Here is a 15984-nt window from a genome sequence, read left to right as displayed (position 1 = left end):
GAGTGCAGAAAATCTCAGTCTTGGTATATAAATAGAAAACATAACGAATGTGAAAAATATCAAATAAGTCTTGTTGAAAAAATAACTAAAACAAAGGTAAATAAAACAAATAAGCGAATCAATTTAAAAACTAGTAAGTTAGAGGATGTAAAGAAAAAAAATAAATATCCTTGAATGGACTGAAAACATTCATGGTTATCAATTGAACAATGAAAAAACAATTTACTATAATGTCAAAATGATATGTGGCTCAGGAGGTGGTCAAACAAGAGCATTAAGAGAAGTTTATCATTTCATAATGGCACAAAAGGGGTATCTTAAAAAATATAAAGATTCACATGTTTTGTTTTTAAATATTTTAGATGGGGATTATTGTGCAAAGAAAATTTAACTATTGAAGGAATTTGAGAATGAACAAATACTTATAGGTTCAATGAGTGAGCAAAACAATATGCATTGGTTATTTGAAAAAGAGTGTCCCGAGGCTTACATGTTTCAGATATTTCTCTAGAATCACCTTTAACAAATCACATTACTACTCTACTACTTGAACAAATCTTTATCTTATTACATTGGTTATTTGAATAAAAGTGTCCCTATGTTAAAAGGGGAGACAAATAAATATACCTTGGGATAAAAAGGGGGTCTACTTTTTAGGGGGGAAAAAAATGAATCGCTGAAAATCCCCCCATTCATTTACATTGGGAAAAGTGAGGCAGAATCAGTATATTCACCCTACTCATAAAAATATGAAGATCTAAAAAAAAAAAAAATTAAATATTATCAATATGAAGATCTAAAAATCGATGAAATCATACAAATATGAAGATCTAAAAAAAAATCAATTAAATCATATAAATATCTAAAAATCGATGAAATCATACAAATATGAAGATCTAAAAAACAAATCAATGAAATCATCTCAACATGAATATCTAAAAAAAAAAAAAAATCGATGGAATTATATCAAAAGAAAGATCGAACAAGAAAAAAAATCTTAAAAGATTACAAAAACCCTCGCCAGGACATCTTTTGAGTGGTGTATTGTCATAGCTTTTAGGGTAAATCCAATATGGCTGCCAAACCATGTGACCAATGACATCATATGTGTGATCCTTTTGTTCCTCATGGACAGGCAATTATACGTGTAAAGTTTTGCCTCGATCTGTTCAGCCACTTCAGAGAAGATTTTTGAAGGGTTTAAAAAACAAAAACACAATATGGCTGCTGAATCACATGACCGATGACATCATTATTTTTTTTTCTTCTGTGGACCAGTTTATTCCAAGATGACCCTCAAAAATTTTCATACCAATTGGATGTGATGTTCTGCATATGCAATTATGATGTCATAATGAGCACTTATGATGTCATAAAAAAATTCACACTCATTCCTTATGAGGAGTACTTGCTATGTGCCAAGTTTCAATTTTTTCCTTGCGGTTTCAGAGATACAGTGGTCCAAAGTTTTTCCGTTATTCCAATATGGCTGCCACACCACGTGACGTATGATGTCAGAATTATCATTAAAACATTCTACATGAGTAGTCGCACCAATGGTGAAAATTTTGTCTCAATCCGACAAGCAGTTGTGGAGAAAAACATTAAAGTTCTTCGCAGACAAACAAGCAAAGACAAACAAACAAAACCACAGACAGACAAACAGACAGACTCAAATACAATACCCTCTCCGAATCCTTCGGCGAGGGTAAAAATCAACGAAATCATATCAAATCAACATGAAGACAGTTTATCAGCTCGCCATTCAGACATGGAATATCCAATCGATACAATGAAAGTCAAACTGACTGTAACAAAAGTTACTTCCTTTCTGGCATATTGGATCTTGATGCTGAGCCAATGAATTTGCTGATCCAAGATAGATTTTACAAATACCCTTCCTGGTTGGAATCTGATCCAGTGTGTTGCTGCATATGTTTTGTTGATGAACATTGATAACAAGATCCTCATAAATGGATTGTTATTCTTGTTCGTCTTTTTTTCAGAATATACATTTGTTGCAAAATTTGCGGTTCGAGTATCATATCAAAAGTGCTTCCAAGTTTGAACAAATAAATCCTGTTATTCTGAACTACACAAAAATGATCAAACATGTCCAGCACAAGTCGTTCCCTGAACACACACGATGTATGTAATTAACGACCAATGTGCAACACATGTACACTTTACTCCAAATACATCACGTAAATTACTTAAACCCCAATTCCTACTATCATCCTCAGTTAGACAGTTAAGGAGATGACATAACAGACAATGTGAGCTTTCCTTCTTTCCACAGTGCACCTATTGTCCATTGAGTCACAATGAAGAAAAAAACTACCAATACCACATACTCTCTGTACAATTACAAAATGGCCAGAACAGAACACGGACTTAAAATAGACAGTTAAACACTTGAAACAACGTGGCATTTTGTTTATCTATGGAGGATAGAATAACTCAAATGAAACATACCGTGATGTAGGTAATCAGAGAAACCCGCCACAGGAGATCCATCATGGCTTCCGGAATGCAATAGTTTAATTCGTGAAAGATTTTGTCCAGTTTGTTTCACTCAATGTTCGAAGTTTGTATGCTGGGGAACAAGCAAATGATCACTTGACCGCAAAACATTCAGTTCAAGGCTTCATCTTTAATGGTGAATCACCTTCACCCCCTGATATCATTTCAATTTCAGTCTGCACCCCCATATTTTATGCATTTATTCATATTCAGGTCATGAAACAGCATAATTTGTCCAGGAGGAAGGACCTGAAAAAAATGAAATCGTTCAACACTCCCTTACAGAAAAGGTTTGACTTCACAGAGTGGTAGAATAGACCCTATAGAACACCTCCAGGTAGTATGTGGTTTCAAATTGTGGTATCATTAAAATTCTACAGGCCATTACACATACCAAGGATACTTACCAAGAGGGTCACTGTGGGCTCGCAAAATTTAGGGGAGGGGTAACGTAAACGTGAATATCTTTGTCGAGACTCAACCAATTTTCAATATTGAGTTATCATTGGCTTCGTATTATAATTCTCTTTCAGAATATGTACAGAAATGTCGATATTCATTCAACTGTACAACCACAAGAGGGTGGAGAGAGATGAAAGTGATGTTCAGAAGCTGCTGACCATCATCACGTCAGAGATTATGACTGATCCCTTCTCCCTCGACAACGTTGATGATGGAATTTCGTCACTGATCAATATTGCCACAGGTATCAGGATGCCCCAGATGCTGCTACACGCAAGGTTAACTCCTACCAGATCGGCACAGCTCAAATGGAAACATTTGTTGAACAGAGATTGAATACCAATGAAGTGACATTTTGGGATTCCCTGCCAAACCTGAAGATCAAAACATTTGTCACACTAAGCAAGAAGAAAACAGTGAAGCTAACTGATGAGAAAGTTATCACTCTTCGTGCTGACCGTGAACTCTTTGGCCGCCTTCTGATCACAGGAAAGTCAAGGGACATCAATCTGAGAGAACTCCTCAGCTACGAGTTATCAACAGTGCCATTATCCCTGGCCCATTACGATGGCAGCTTGAGGAAGACCAACAAGAGCGTACTCATTGCTGAGTTAGAGAAGAAGGTAGATGTCAATCCAAAACTGCCACAAGTCACAACCAGCCAGATGTCTATGGCCCACATCATTGGTGCAATGGCGCTGGTACAGATGACAAAGTCCGCTGGTGCTGCAAACTTCGGTGAAATGGCATTCAAGTATTACAGCCTGGTTACTGCCCCTCTACGTTGGAATGGTTGTCAGCGGGTTGATGTTGTCTTCGACCGGTACTCCAGCCTCTCAATCAAAGCTGGGGAGCGAGAGAAACGAGGAAAATCTGCAGCCTTCGAGGTGACATTCCAAGGGCCAGCTACTCCTATTCCAAAGCAGTGGATCAAATACATTGGAAATGTAGAAAACAAAGTCAACTTGTGTGCCTTCTTGGCAGACACATGGTGCTACATGGGGGTAGACACTCTGCTTGATGGTCAACACCTAGTCATCGGTGGTGGTTTCAAGAACCCACAGAAGTCTGTGCTAGTCATCAGAGGGCACTGCGAAGAACTGGTTCCCCTCAAGTCAGATCATGAAGAGGCAGACACACGAATATTGCTACATGAAAAACATGCCTCTCATTATCACAACAGGATTGTGATTCAATCACCTGACACAGATGTGGCTGTCCTCTGCACCACACACTACAGAAAACTCCAGTGTTGGGAGCTGTGGTTTCAGAATGGAATAAAGGATAAAGCTAGGTATATTCCTATCCACAGCTTGGCACACAAACTAGGACCTGAGCTGTGTAATGCTTTACTCAGCTTCCACGCACTCACTGGGTGCGATTCAAACAGTGCACTCTCAGGACTCGGCAAGAAAAAGGGTTTCAATGTATTACTTGACAGTAAAGAGCATCAGACCATTCTGGGACAGCTTGGAGAAGAACCCAAGCTCAGCAACAGCACTTCAGAAGCATGCGAAGCCTTCATATGTTCAATGTACTCAACAACCAAGGGGGCTGGGAGGAAAGTGAACAATGTGAGATACTGGCAGTTCTGTCAAAAGGGACAAAGAAATGAAAATCTCCCCCCTACATTCGACAGCTTACAGCAACATATGAAGTGAGGAAATTATCAGGCCTATGTATGGGAGAGAGCATTGGAGCCTACACAGAGCCTTCCACCAGCAGCTGGGCATGGCTGGAAAATTCGGGATGGTGCGCTGCAGCCTGTGCTCATGACCAAAGATCCAGCACCACGGGGTCTTCCGGAGCTGACCGTCTGTCACTGCAAGAACTCTCTATGTCGCCGAGCCGACTGCACATGCAGAACCAACCACATGCCATGCACAGAAGCATGTGCATGTATGGCCGAAGAAACTTGTGAAAATCCAAGAACAATCTTTGAATCCAGTGGTGAAGAAGACGCTGACTAAAAGTTACAACAGATGACATCTTCATGCTTCCATGGCGGATGCGATTCCTTGTTGCCAGACACAAATATTACAAACCGCTCTGACGAATGTGCTTCCGTGCAACCATGCACAACTATTATGATTCGCTCTCACTAATGTGCTTCTGTGTTGTCATGCACAGCTCCGTGTCGACGATGACAACTATTATCATCCACTATGATGAATGAGTAGCTTCCGTGCTGCCAGAGACAACTATTATACTCGGCTTTCACTAATGTAATTCCATGTTGCCAAAGACAACTATTATGCTCGGCTCTGATGTATGTGCTTCCGTGTTGCTATACACTAGTAAAAGACGAACGCTAAAAATAACAGTTGCAGTTTTCTTTATGCGTGCCTCTGTATGTATATGAATTTCTGCAGAACAATACTTTCTTAAGCGTTTGATTTCCAAAATGGATACATACCAGTAGTAATTAAGAAACACCGTTCACCTTCATATGAGAACACAATTAAAAATGTCAGAAAGTTTGAATTAGTGTGATATTTTAGCTTTGCAGAGATGCCAACTTTTGGAAATCAGAATTAGGGAGGATTTTCAACCGACACCAAATAATGTGCGCGAAGCGCACATCTCGAGCGCGGAGCGCTCGACCCTTGCGGCGGGGTCCAGGGCCCGCCTTAGGGCCCTGGAAGCTCTGGGGTTCTAGATGCTCTCTAATGCCCTCTGAGCCCTATTTTGGAGCATTTAACATGTTAAGAATTCCCACTTTTTGAACAAAAAAAGGGGAAAATTGTGCACTTTTTAATGTTACATGTATGTTAATATTAGTAAGTTAGGGGACAATCAAAGATTAACAAAAAGCACAAAAGAAGCAATATTTTTCTTACCTTACTGGCTGGTACTACTGCTGCTTGCTTTTTCCATGGCAGCTTTGCTGAGTGACAGCTGTGTGGCTCTTTTAGCCCTTCTGATTTTGTCTTTGCTGTATTCTCTCTGGTAGCAAGGGGTGCTATGAGCTAGTTTTTCAATTAAGAGAGCTTCCAGGGTTTTGACACTCAAATTGGGACGAAATTCAGTATGATTCTTCCGTACAAGACTGAGTGCCCGCTCACATGATGCGTTCGAATGAGGAATGACCAAGATTCCCTTCATCACTTTGCTCAAATTAGGATACTTCTTGGCCCCAGTGCAGGGATCTATGAGCTGTGAAATCCGATGCCACTGCTCATCCACTCTCACTGTCTCAGTAGCAATTGTAGCTATGGAGGCGTCTGCCTGGTAGTGAGCGAATTCACTCTCAAGACTGTATATGTCACTATCACCGCCACTGAACAGACAGGGGAATTTCTTGATGAAAAACTCCACACAGTCAAACCCCACTTCTTGGTGTAGCTTAACATCCAGCACCTGAGCATGCTTGGCTAATTCATCATCTAGCGGCCAGGTTTTGAAGATGTAATTGCAGGCTTTCACATAATATGAGCGAACTGCACTGAAGAAACCTTGGATGTCTGACTCACTCAGAGTGAAGGTGGATTTCTTGAGACTCCTTTGTTCCCTTATATACAGTTTGGCATCGTTCCCAATCATGAGGTCCTCATCATTCTTCTGATGATTTCTGTCAGAGAAGGGTACATTTACCAGAGCAACCGATGACACCGATGGTTTCAAAAACCGTACGAAGATATCTTTCAGAAGACCATTCAATTCTCCGTGCAGGAGATGAATACAGGGTTCGTCCCTTTGGAGCAGAAGATTCCCCTTCTCAAAAAGCTTGTTAGCATATCGAAGGAAGAAACAATAGAGTTTTGTTTGTGGAGACAAGAACATCCTGTTGACACGTTTTTCTCTAGATTCCTGCACAGTGTTTGAGGAAGATGCGCTTTTAGTTGTAGAACTCGTAGTACACTTAGCCGCAGGGCGATCACACTTGCGTTTACTGCCAGCAGAAGAGGTCAGACTCGTAGTACCAGATCCAATTTTACGTTTGAGGAGAGAGCTTGAGGTAGGTGCAGCCAAGGAAGAAGACCTCTGATTCGAAGGTTTTGCTGAGCTTCTATCAAGTGATTTGGCAAAAGCAGAACTTAACTTGGGTCCTTCTTTGCCTGTAGATGGGACTATCACAGTCTTTCTCGACTCTGAAGGGATCTGCTTTGTAGATGAACGTGATGAAGGGCCGGTGATGCTACCTGCTCTCAGCATTGGTTTTGGTGCTGTCCCTGCTGTCTTCTTCACAGCAGATACTGCAGTGGTAGTGGTGAATGCTGCTCCACTAGTGCTTGATCCTGCAGTGCCAGTACTGGCAGTAGATACAGTGCCGTCCTTCTTGCTCGTTGTTAGAGTCTTGGCTACAGTTGGTTGCATTTTTCTTCGTACTTCTTCTTTGAAGAAGAGGCGAAGTGGCTCCCACTGTTCAATCAGCCTGTCTAGGCACTGACCAAGGGACAGCCACCTTGTTGCGACATGCTTCAGAATCTTGTGTGTCGGGCATCACAGAGTTCTTGTAGTGCTTTCACTCCTTTGACGCGTTTACTACTTTTGTCCAAGTAGTAGTAAATATCGATGAGAAAGTCATCTAATTCAATGGGTAAGGCCTGAGCCGCCTTCTTGGCCGTATTGTGCATCATATGGCAAGGGCATCCCATGATGTAGCACTCTGGATTTTGTTTGTGGATATAAGCAGCGACTCCTTTGTGCTTGCCCACCATGACAGAGGCATTATCAGCACAAAAGGAAACACAATTTCCCCACGGAATTTTCCTGTCACTGAACTCATGATCAAGCAGTTTGAAAATGTTTTCTCCAGTGGAATCTTGTTTGCACGCAGGCAAACTTAGCAAACCTTGCTTCACAATCCCAGCACTGTTGTCATAGTACGAAATCAGGACAGGATATAGCTGGGCCTCACCACTGTCATTGCTACCGTCTGTAGCTAGGCTAAATGGAGCTAGTCGAGCAATATCGGCAATAGATGAAGCAGTAACATTTGACAACTCACCAATTACACTGGTCAACAACAAATTTGTTGTCTGCATTTTTTAAGCTGATTTAGGACGAATCTGATGCGCTGAATCCAAAACTCACATTAGTTTTGTTCAATCAGGTCAAGTTTTTGAGATATGGCCACATGTCGTTTTTTACATTTTTGTTCACATGTACGCATGTGTGGAGCATTTTAGAAGAAGTTGGTGGGGGTAAAATGTCATGTCAAATAATTGTTTTGATTGTAAATAATTATTTTAATGACAAGAAGTATTCAGGTACGAAAGTTCTAGGTGATTATGTCGAAAAGGGATCAGTTTGAAGTCATAAAACCTCAAAATCTTCCAAAAATTGGTGAGGCAAAGCATAAAGTTCGTGGATCAAAACTAAAGTTAATGGGGAAGATTTTGTAATAATGTGATACAAAAAAGTTGTATTTCTTGAAATAACGAACTCTGAAGAATGTACAATACCTACATGCGCCAATTTATGACATGCGCTTCTGCTCAAGCTTGGAGTGCCACAGTACGAACCCAAAGATTGGAGACTGTTCATTGACAGCAGCAAGCGATCACTGAAATGTGTTCTGCTACACAACGGCAACCAGTTTGCCTCTGTACCCATCGCTCACTCGACTACACTGAAGGAGAAGTATGAAGTGGTGAAGTACGTGCTGGAGAAAATTGGTTATGATCAGCATAAGTGGTTTATTTGTGTTGACCTGAAGATGGTGAACTTTTTGTTGGGACAACAGTCTGGCTTCACCAAGTACCCATGTTTTCTGTGCATGTGGGATAGTAGGGACCGTGCTCAGCATTACACGAAGAAGGACTGGCCTGTGCGGGAGGAATTGGTGCCATGCAAAGAAAGGAACGTCATCAACGACCCTCTGGTGGACAGAGACAGAATACTCTTCCCACCGCTGCACATCAAGCTCGGCTTAATCAAGCAGTTCACCAAGGCTCTGGACAAAGATGGTGACTGCTTCACTTACTTGTGCCAGGCTTTTCCAGGATTGACCATGGAGAAGTTGAAAGCTGGCATCTTTGATGGTTCTCAGATCCGTCAGCTCATCAGAGATCCAGAGTTCAAAAACTCAATGAACGAAGTGGAACTGGAAGCGTGGAAGACATTTGTTTTGGTAGTGAAGAACTTTCTTGGCAACAATAAGGCCAGAAACTACACAGAACTTGTCAACAACATGCTGACTGCTTTCAGAAACCTGGGCTGCAACATGAGCATCAAGATGCACTACCTATTTTCACATATGAACCGGTTTCCTGAGAACCTGGGTTCAATGAGTGACGAGCAGGGGGAGAGATTCCATCAGGACATGAAGGAGATGGAGACCAGGTATCAGGGTCGCTGGGACGCAGTCATGATGGCTGACTACTGTTGGAATCTGAAGAGAGACCTCCCTGCCGCTGAACATTCCAGGAGTTCGAAGAAACGGAAGTTCAAGCCCTGAAGTTTGAACAGTGGTGACGCAACATGCAATTTACTTGTACTTACCTTTATCAATGCCCACCATTCTGATGACAGTAATCGATGTTTCTATCATGTAATCAATAAATGTTGATGGCAAAACATTTTTTTTTTCTTAAAAACATGTTTAGGATGATATGTGTTGACAAAAATCAGCTGATAATGCCACAAAAATGTAATTGATTTTGTCACAAGATCTGATTTTTTCAAATCAACTTAGCACAAAAACCTGACCTGATGGAGAGAAACGGATGCCATTTCCTGATTCAGCAGTGCCAGAATACCCTAATTCACTTGTAGAAATCTAGACAACATTCAGAAAGTAAAAAATTGTTGACCAGTGTTCTTTTTTTCTTCTTTGTTCTTGTTCTTTTTTTTTTGTTCTTTTTTTTTTTTTTTTTTCTTGCTTTTTGTTCTTGTTTTTTTTTTTTTTTTTTTGTTCTTGCACATCTTGCAAGTTTTTGTTCTTGCACATCCATACTTTGAAGCAACTTTTGAATCTGGAAACATCTTTTGAAATAGAGGTCCAGCATGATCTGAGACTGATATGGGCAAGTTATGTTCCACAATAAATCCACTAAAGAGAAGTTCCGCTCGGGTAACATCCTCTTCCTCGCTTGTCCCTTGTTTGGTGAAATAATTCAGAAGTGTACCGGTACTCGTGCTCGAAGATCTCTCCTTTGCAATGTCTGTGTGCCGTTTGCTTCCAACGTGCTTCCGAATATCATCGCGACCTCCGTGCTCAACTGAAATATCAACGCTGCATACTGTACAATACGCATGATGAATTCCTCTTTCAGACTTTCGAATACATGGGTATTGGAGACTGTATTCGGTCTTGTACTTCTGAGACCATTTCTTGGTCTTCGTAAGCTTCTTTTCTGCCATTTCGTAATCAACATCGAGGGCTTGAAGCATCGGTAACTTCGAAGTCGATGTTCCACAGCTGCAGCGCGACTCGTAGAACTCTAGCGGCTGTTAAACACCGCTCGGTGGTCGCGACCGCCGGGCTGGTACGGGGCCCAGCTGCATGCAGTGAGCGTATCGCATGCATATACACTGTGCATACATACCGCATGCACTGTATTGCACACAAACCGCATGCACTAAATCTCAGTGCATGATCGCATAAGCGAGATCCAGACCCAATGTTTCGCTGCTCCTCATTTGAATTTGCAATTTTTTACGTACAATTTGGTAGCAGCGAACGTTATGGAGTTACCACATGCTATACGTAGCAGACGATGCTTTTCATTCAATTCTCATACTAGTACATTCTGATTAGTGAACAGTGCAAAAATATCAAAATTTCGGGAGGATAAGGATAGTGATCGTAAGGGCGGGAGTTTGGGTGCATTTTCGGAAGCCTCCCGATGAAATCGGGAGGGTTGGCATTGCTGGCTTTGGTGATGCCATGGCAAAGGCCATTTTCAAATAACTGCACATGCTCTGATAGAGAATTATAATAGGAAGCCAATAATAACTCAATATTGAAAATTGGTTGAGTCTAGACAAAGATATTGACATTTACGTTACCCCTCCCCCTAAATTTTGCTAGCCCACAGTGACTCTCTTGGTAAGTACCCTTGGTATGTATTATGGCCTGTAGAATTTTAATGATACCACAACTTGAAACCACATACCACCTCAAGGTGTTCTATAGGGTCTATTCTACCACCCTGTCAAGTCAAACCTTTTCTGTAGGGGGTGTTGAACGAATTTCCTGATTTGGCCTCATATGAGAAAGGGCTGCTGGACAAAATCCATCTTAATTATCTCACAATACTTCAAACACCCTTTCCAAAGATAATTAACACTCTTTAATATTGTTACGAATTTCGGTCCACCCAGCGTGCGATCGGCCACGTAACTCAAATCGCGACCGCGTCGCCCACCGGAACGGACAATTCCGTCGTGACCCTCCTTGGAACTACCGCCAGGCGCGAGTCATGGGTGGGTCTTTCGACCCCACCACAATCGTGCCAATCGGCCACCCACGCAAGATAGGGTTGTTCACCAAACTCGACCTACCTAAATACCTGCGCGGGTAGTTAACCAGGCGATCGTACCTCGCCGCTGGCTGCCAAGGACACGAACCATTAAAGTGGTCCGTTCCGTGCTTCAGTGATAACCGAGCAGTGTTATCACTGGCCGCGACGGACGTGATTATTTACCGGGTGCTTACACCCCTCGACCAATTCCTTCCGTGATGCAAGATGGAACTTTCAAACAAGGGAAAGGACGCAACGAAACGGGGAACAGTTCGACAAGCACATTTATTGCACACTCAGACAAGCACGTATTTTACAGCCATACAGTAATTCAGGCACGTATGTACAGTCAAGCAAGCAAATGAAGAGCCACAACCGAATAAGGTCTTCATTCCACACGCACACTTAGACAATTCAACTTATAAGACGGCGCCACCACATGCATTTGCACAAAAGCAAAGGAAAAAGCCACCCTCAAAGGCAAGGGTGGCAGACAGGTTCGTGGACCAAATGCGTGTGGAACCTGGATGAGCGGCCAGGTCCACTAGACCGAAGGGTCTTACCCGCGCCCTCGTGGCGCGATGGCGGGCAAGCCGCAATATCAGCGTAGCTGCGCCTGGCTTCGTGCCCCTGGCATGGCCGGCGAGCTCTCTCCGGAGCTCCCCGTCTGCCTTTCCCGTCGGCTTCGAGCTCCGTCTCCCGACTCTCCAGACTGCCGACACCGACACACTGCACTGCTGACCCTGCACTCGACTTGACTGCCCCGCTGACACTGCTTGACTTACACTCCACTGACTCCAGACTTGACTGCCACTTGACTGCCGCTCTCCAGACCCTCCAGACTGCCAATCGACTGCCGCTCTCCAGACCCTCCAGACTGCCACTCGACTGCCACTCTCCGCCGACACTGCTGCTGCTGCCACTTCTCCACCGACACTCCTCCTGCCACTTGACTGTCCCGTCTCCCGACTCTCCAGACTGCACACCGACACTGCTGCTGCTGCCACTTTTCTGCCGCGAGCTGCACCGTGCTCGCGCTTATATAGGCCGGGGGAGGGCGTATATGCAAACTTCTGGATCACAGCGGGTTCGGAGGCGAGGCCACACCACCTGATGCTCAGCCATTGGGTGGATAAAAAGTGGGCGTGAATCATTCCTGATCTGCTTTTCGAGGCGAAAGGAACCCATTCACAACCCGTGGCACGACGTGTGGTAGAAAGGTGGAGGTGCTGGGAGTTTGCTGCGGTAGTTTGGGAAGGGTGTTGGTGGTGGCGATTTGGTTGCTGGCGGGCGTCGTTTGAGAATGGCGGTGAAGCGATGTTTGCGGGGTGGAGTTGTGGAGGTAAAGAGGCGAAGGTTGTGGTGTTTGAGTTGTAGTTGTTTGGGAATGATGTTGGTGGTGGCGATTTGGTTGTTGGGGGATGATTGGTCCAAAATAATGTAAGCAAAAAGAAAAACGGCGAACTCAAAGGATCACAGCCCTGTGAACACGGAAATTCCCTCTAAACAACGGTGGGGAAATCTAACTACACAATTACTTATCGTCATAACTGATCTAAGGACCTTTATGGTGGTCTGCGAATTTCCACAGCCGTAACACTACCCCCTCTCCTTTTTACAGACTCGGCCCGAGTCGCCGAATTTTCGTGTGCCATCATGTGTCGGTTCTCCCCTAGTACGTTTTACCTTCGGATCCCTGAGTTGCACATTCATGGTATTCGTGTCCCCAAAATAAATAACCTACGGGCTGAGTAACTAACGAAACAAACCCACTCATACGGACGACTTAAATAAATTGCCGGCGCTAAGACAAACATGCCGGAGGCGCACTCATATACAATACACAACTTAACAACTTAACCTTATAATTTACACTACTCCATGCCCCAGGATCTATGGACTCTGCAAGAAAAACAACAGCCACAAGCAGGGGGCCAGGCTGCTTAAGCACAGTCCAAGGCCTCCCTCTTCTTAAAATGAAATCAGTGAACAAACAACCGGTGCACGGGCCGCTGGTACAGTCCCGTGTTGCAGCTGCCTACAGGGCAGTCCTTGCAAACGTGCGCGAGGATCCTGGTGCACATGGCAATGAACAAGAGGGGGGGGGGATGCAAAACAGAACGGGGCTGGTGGACATGGGCAGTAGGCATGGATGGTAAAGGTAGGTAGGCAAGGCATGGCATGACAAGGCCGCTGTAGCAAACAGCCGGCAGATGATCGACCGGCACAGGCCTTGAAGCAAAACACCAGCAGACGATCCGGCTGGCACAGACCTTGCAGTAAACACAGCCGACAGACGATCCAGCCGGCACAGGCCTTGCAGCAACACAGCCAGCCGATGAAGTTGGACAGCCTTTGCCTTTCAGTGGAGGTTGGTGGAGGGAGTGCGGTGGTGCTGGCCACTCAGAAGGCAGGCTTGGACCTTCCTAACCGTCTCCCTCCCAACCTATCGCCTTTGCCTGTCTCTGTTCATACCCACTCCCTTCATTTGTCAAAAACCAATTTAGCCCTCAACTTATTTTTTTGTTTTTTATTTTTATTTTCCCCACTATGAATTCGTCTCCTCACCCCCTTTATCGTCTTTGTCTGACTAACCTACTCCCAACCCCTATGTTCCCTTCCTGGAGGGGAATGAGGGAGAGCTAGCGTCCTGTGTCGAGGCCCAATGAAGCCCCAGGATGGCCTCCTCGGAGTTCAGCGATCTTTCACCCAAAGTGGGTCCAGCGGCCCACAATGAGCGAAGGGATGGATGGTGTGGAGGGGTACACTTCCTATCTACCCTATCCATTTAACTTTTGAACGACCCCGGGGCTTTCAACAAGCGCCTCTCGCTTAAACTATTGGTTCTATCAACCAGGATTCCCGTCGCTTGTGTTGGTGTCCTTACAATTTCGGGCCTCGCCCCCCCCAATTTTCTTTCCGTGCCCTCACACGGTTTCGTGGCTGAGATGCGTGGCTCCCTTTGCAGGCACTACCCTCTGCCGATTCTCCGACGATGGCACCCCCGGGCACTACACTGCCTCCGAGCCTACCAGCTCCCTAAACACCGGGGAGTGCCCTCTCTGGTGACTCCCCTGAAACGCTCACGTGGCAGGCTGGCGCCCCGGGCCCCTTTCCGAGGGTCACCCGTGCCCACGCACTGCCCACGCGGCCTATGGCTCCCCGAGCCCCACATCAGCGGGTCACCCGTGCCCACAACACTATCCTGGCCCCCCATGGGCCCTTGGCCTACCGCAGCCGACAAGCCCGGTGCCCGAGGTACCCACTCATCGATACTCACCTTTCGCAGCCACGCTCCCAACCCGTCAACAGGGCTCCTGCACCCCTCCAAGCGGGTATCGAGCCTACTTTCCCACCAACAACAAAACGACCTCCATTTTTGTCAATTTGACTTACCCCCTAACTCACTCTACACTGACCCTGGGGTCCCTTGGGCGGGAATCACTCCTCCCCCCAATCACTCATCGCACCATGCATTCCACCTTCGCTCCATTCACACAGACCCGCTGGCCTCACTCACTCAACATGTACCTTTTCCACTCTTCAACTCTCACATTCAATCGCTGAACTCTGCCATCCTGCTCACTACTTCCCCTCAACTACTTCGTGCTCCCTCGTCATCCCTTAAACTATAGCACATTCCTTTTAATACTACGTAGCGAAGCAACGTCCCCTCTACACACTCACAGTCTGTCACTGTCTCCGAAATGTCATTTCCCATCCTAAATCTGAACTGAATCCCTCTACCTCATCCATTCCACGGGACCCATGAGGACTTAACCCTGCCCCATGAGACCGGTCTAGCTATGCTAACCCTTCCCCCTAACTAGTTCCATCCTGTGCTTAGGACAGGGGGTCTTTCACCCCTGCCTCGGGAATCCTGTTCACCTGGAAGTGAGGCCTGCTTTGCTCAACTTTTTTTTTTTTTCATCGCGCAGCACCAGCGCGGCAACTCGCAACCTGCGCACCTTGCCCATGACGTCATGGCAGCTGCTCACACACCTCGTCCCTCCTTGGACGATACCCTCCCGCAGGGATACCCCTCCTGCCGGATTCCAACCACATGTGCAGCCATGACGTCACCCTGCGTATCAAAAGAAACAAGCCTCGCGTTTCGAGGGGTTCCCCACACGAACACATGTGCTCTGCTCGTCAGAGCTTCACACACACACGCCCGCATGGAGAACCCATCCGGTCCAAATTCGTAATCCTGTCTACCTTTTGTCCGTCCGCGGGATCGGCAACATCCACCGCTGGCGTCTACGGACCGGGTTTCACTCCCGCAGCCGCGCACGTGGCGGCCTCGTGCGCTGCACGGCACGAACCTCGCGCTCGATGCAGGGTAAACCCGGCGCGGTCCCCAATGCAGCTACGGCTGCTACTCGGCCTTTGTCTTTCACCTGTCCCCGTCGTCGTCTCCATTCAACACACGCACTCCCACGTGTCACGAGACTCACACACCTCATCATTACACTCATACCGGGACATGCGGTTGCATGTTCCCGCATGCCCATGGTCATCTCCCTCACATACAGCGACCTCACACACGCTGTTCCTCTCACACTCGGCCGCTCACTCGCACACGCGG

At 45.4% G+C, this 15984-nt stretch overlaps 1 protein-coding gene across 3 annotated transcripts in view; it reads right to left on the bottom strand.

Annotated features, from left to right (window-relative positions):
• LOC147017312 (tumor necrosis factor receptor superfamily member 6-like) overlaps positions 1–15984 on the bottom strand; it is a 62556-nt gene that overhangs the window by 37696 nt on the left and 8876 nt on the right. For all 3 annotated transcript variants that reach the window (XM_085846833.1, XM_085846831.1, XM_085846832.1), the window contains one exon: positions 2476–2596. In XM_085846833.1, coding sequence (XP_085702959.1) covers positions 2476–2520 — 45 coding nt within the window. In that variant the 5' untranslated portion in view covers positions 2521–2596. The remainder of the gene's footprint in view (positions 1–2475; positions 2597–15984) is intronic.

Source organism: Eptatretus burgeri, chromosome 11 (assembly GCF_056783735.1).
Source record: "Eptatretus burgeri isolate ZD-2024b chromosome 11, Ebu_testis_v1, whole genome shotgun sequence".
Taxonomy (NCBI): Eukaryota; Metazoa; Chordata; class Myxini; order Myxiniformes; family Myxinidae; genus Eptatretus; species Eptatretus burgeri.
The sequence above is the reverse complement of the archived record's forward strand: the minus strand, read 5'-3'. Positions and strand labels throughout refer to the sequence as shown.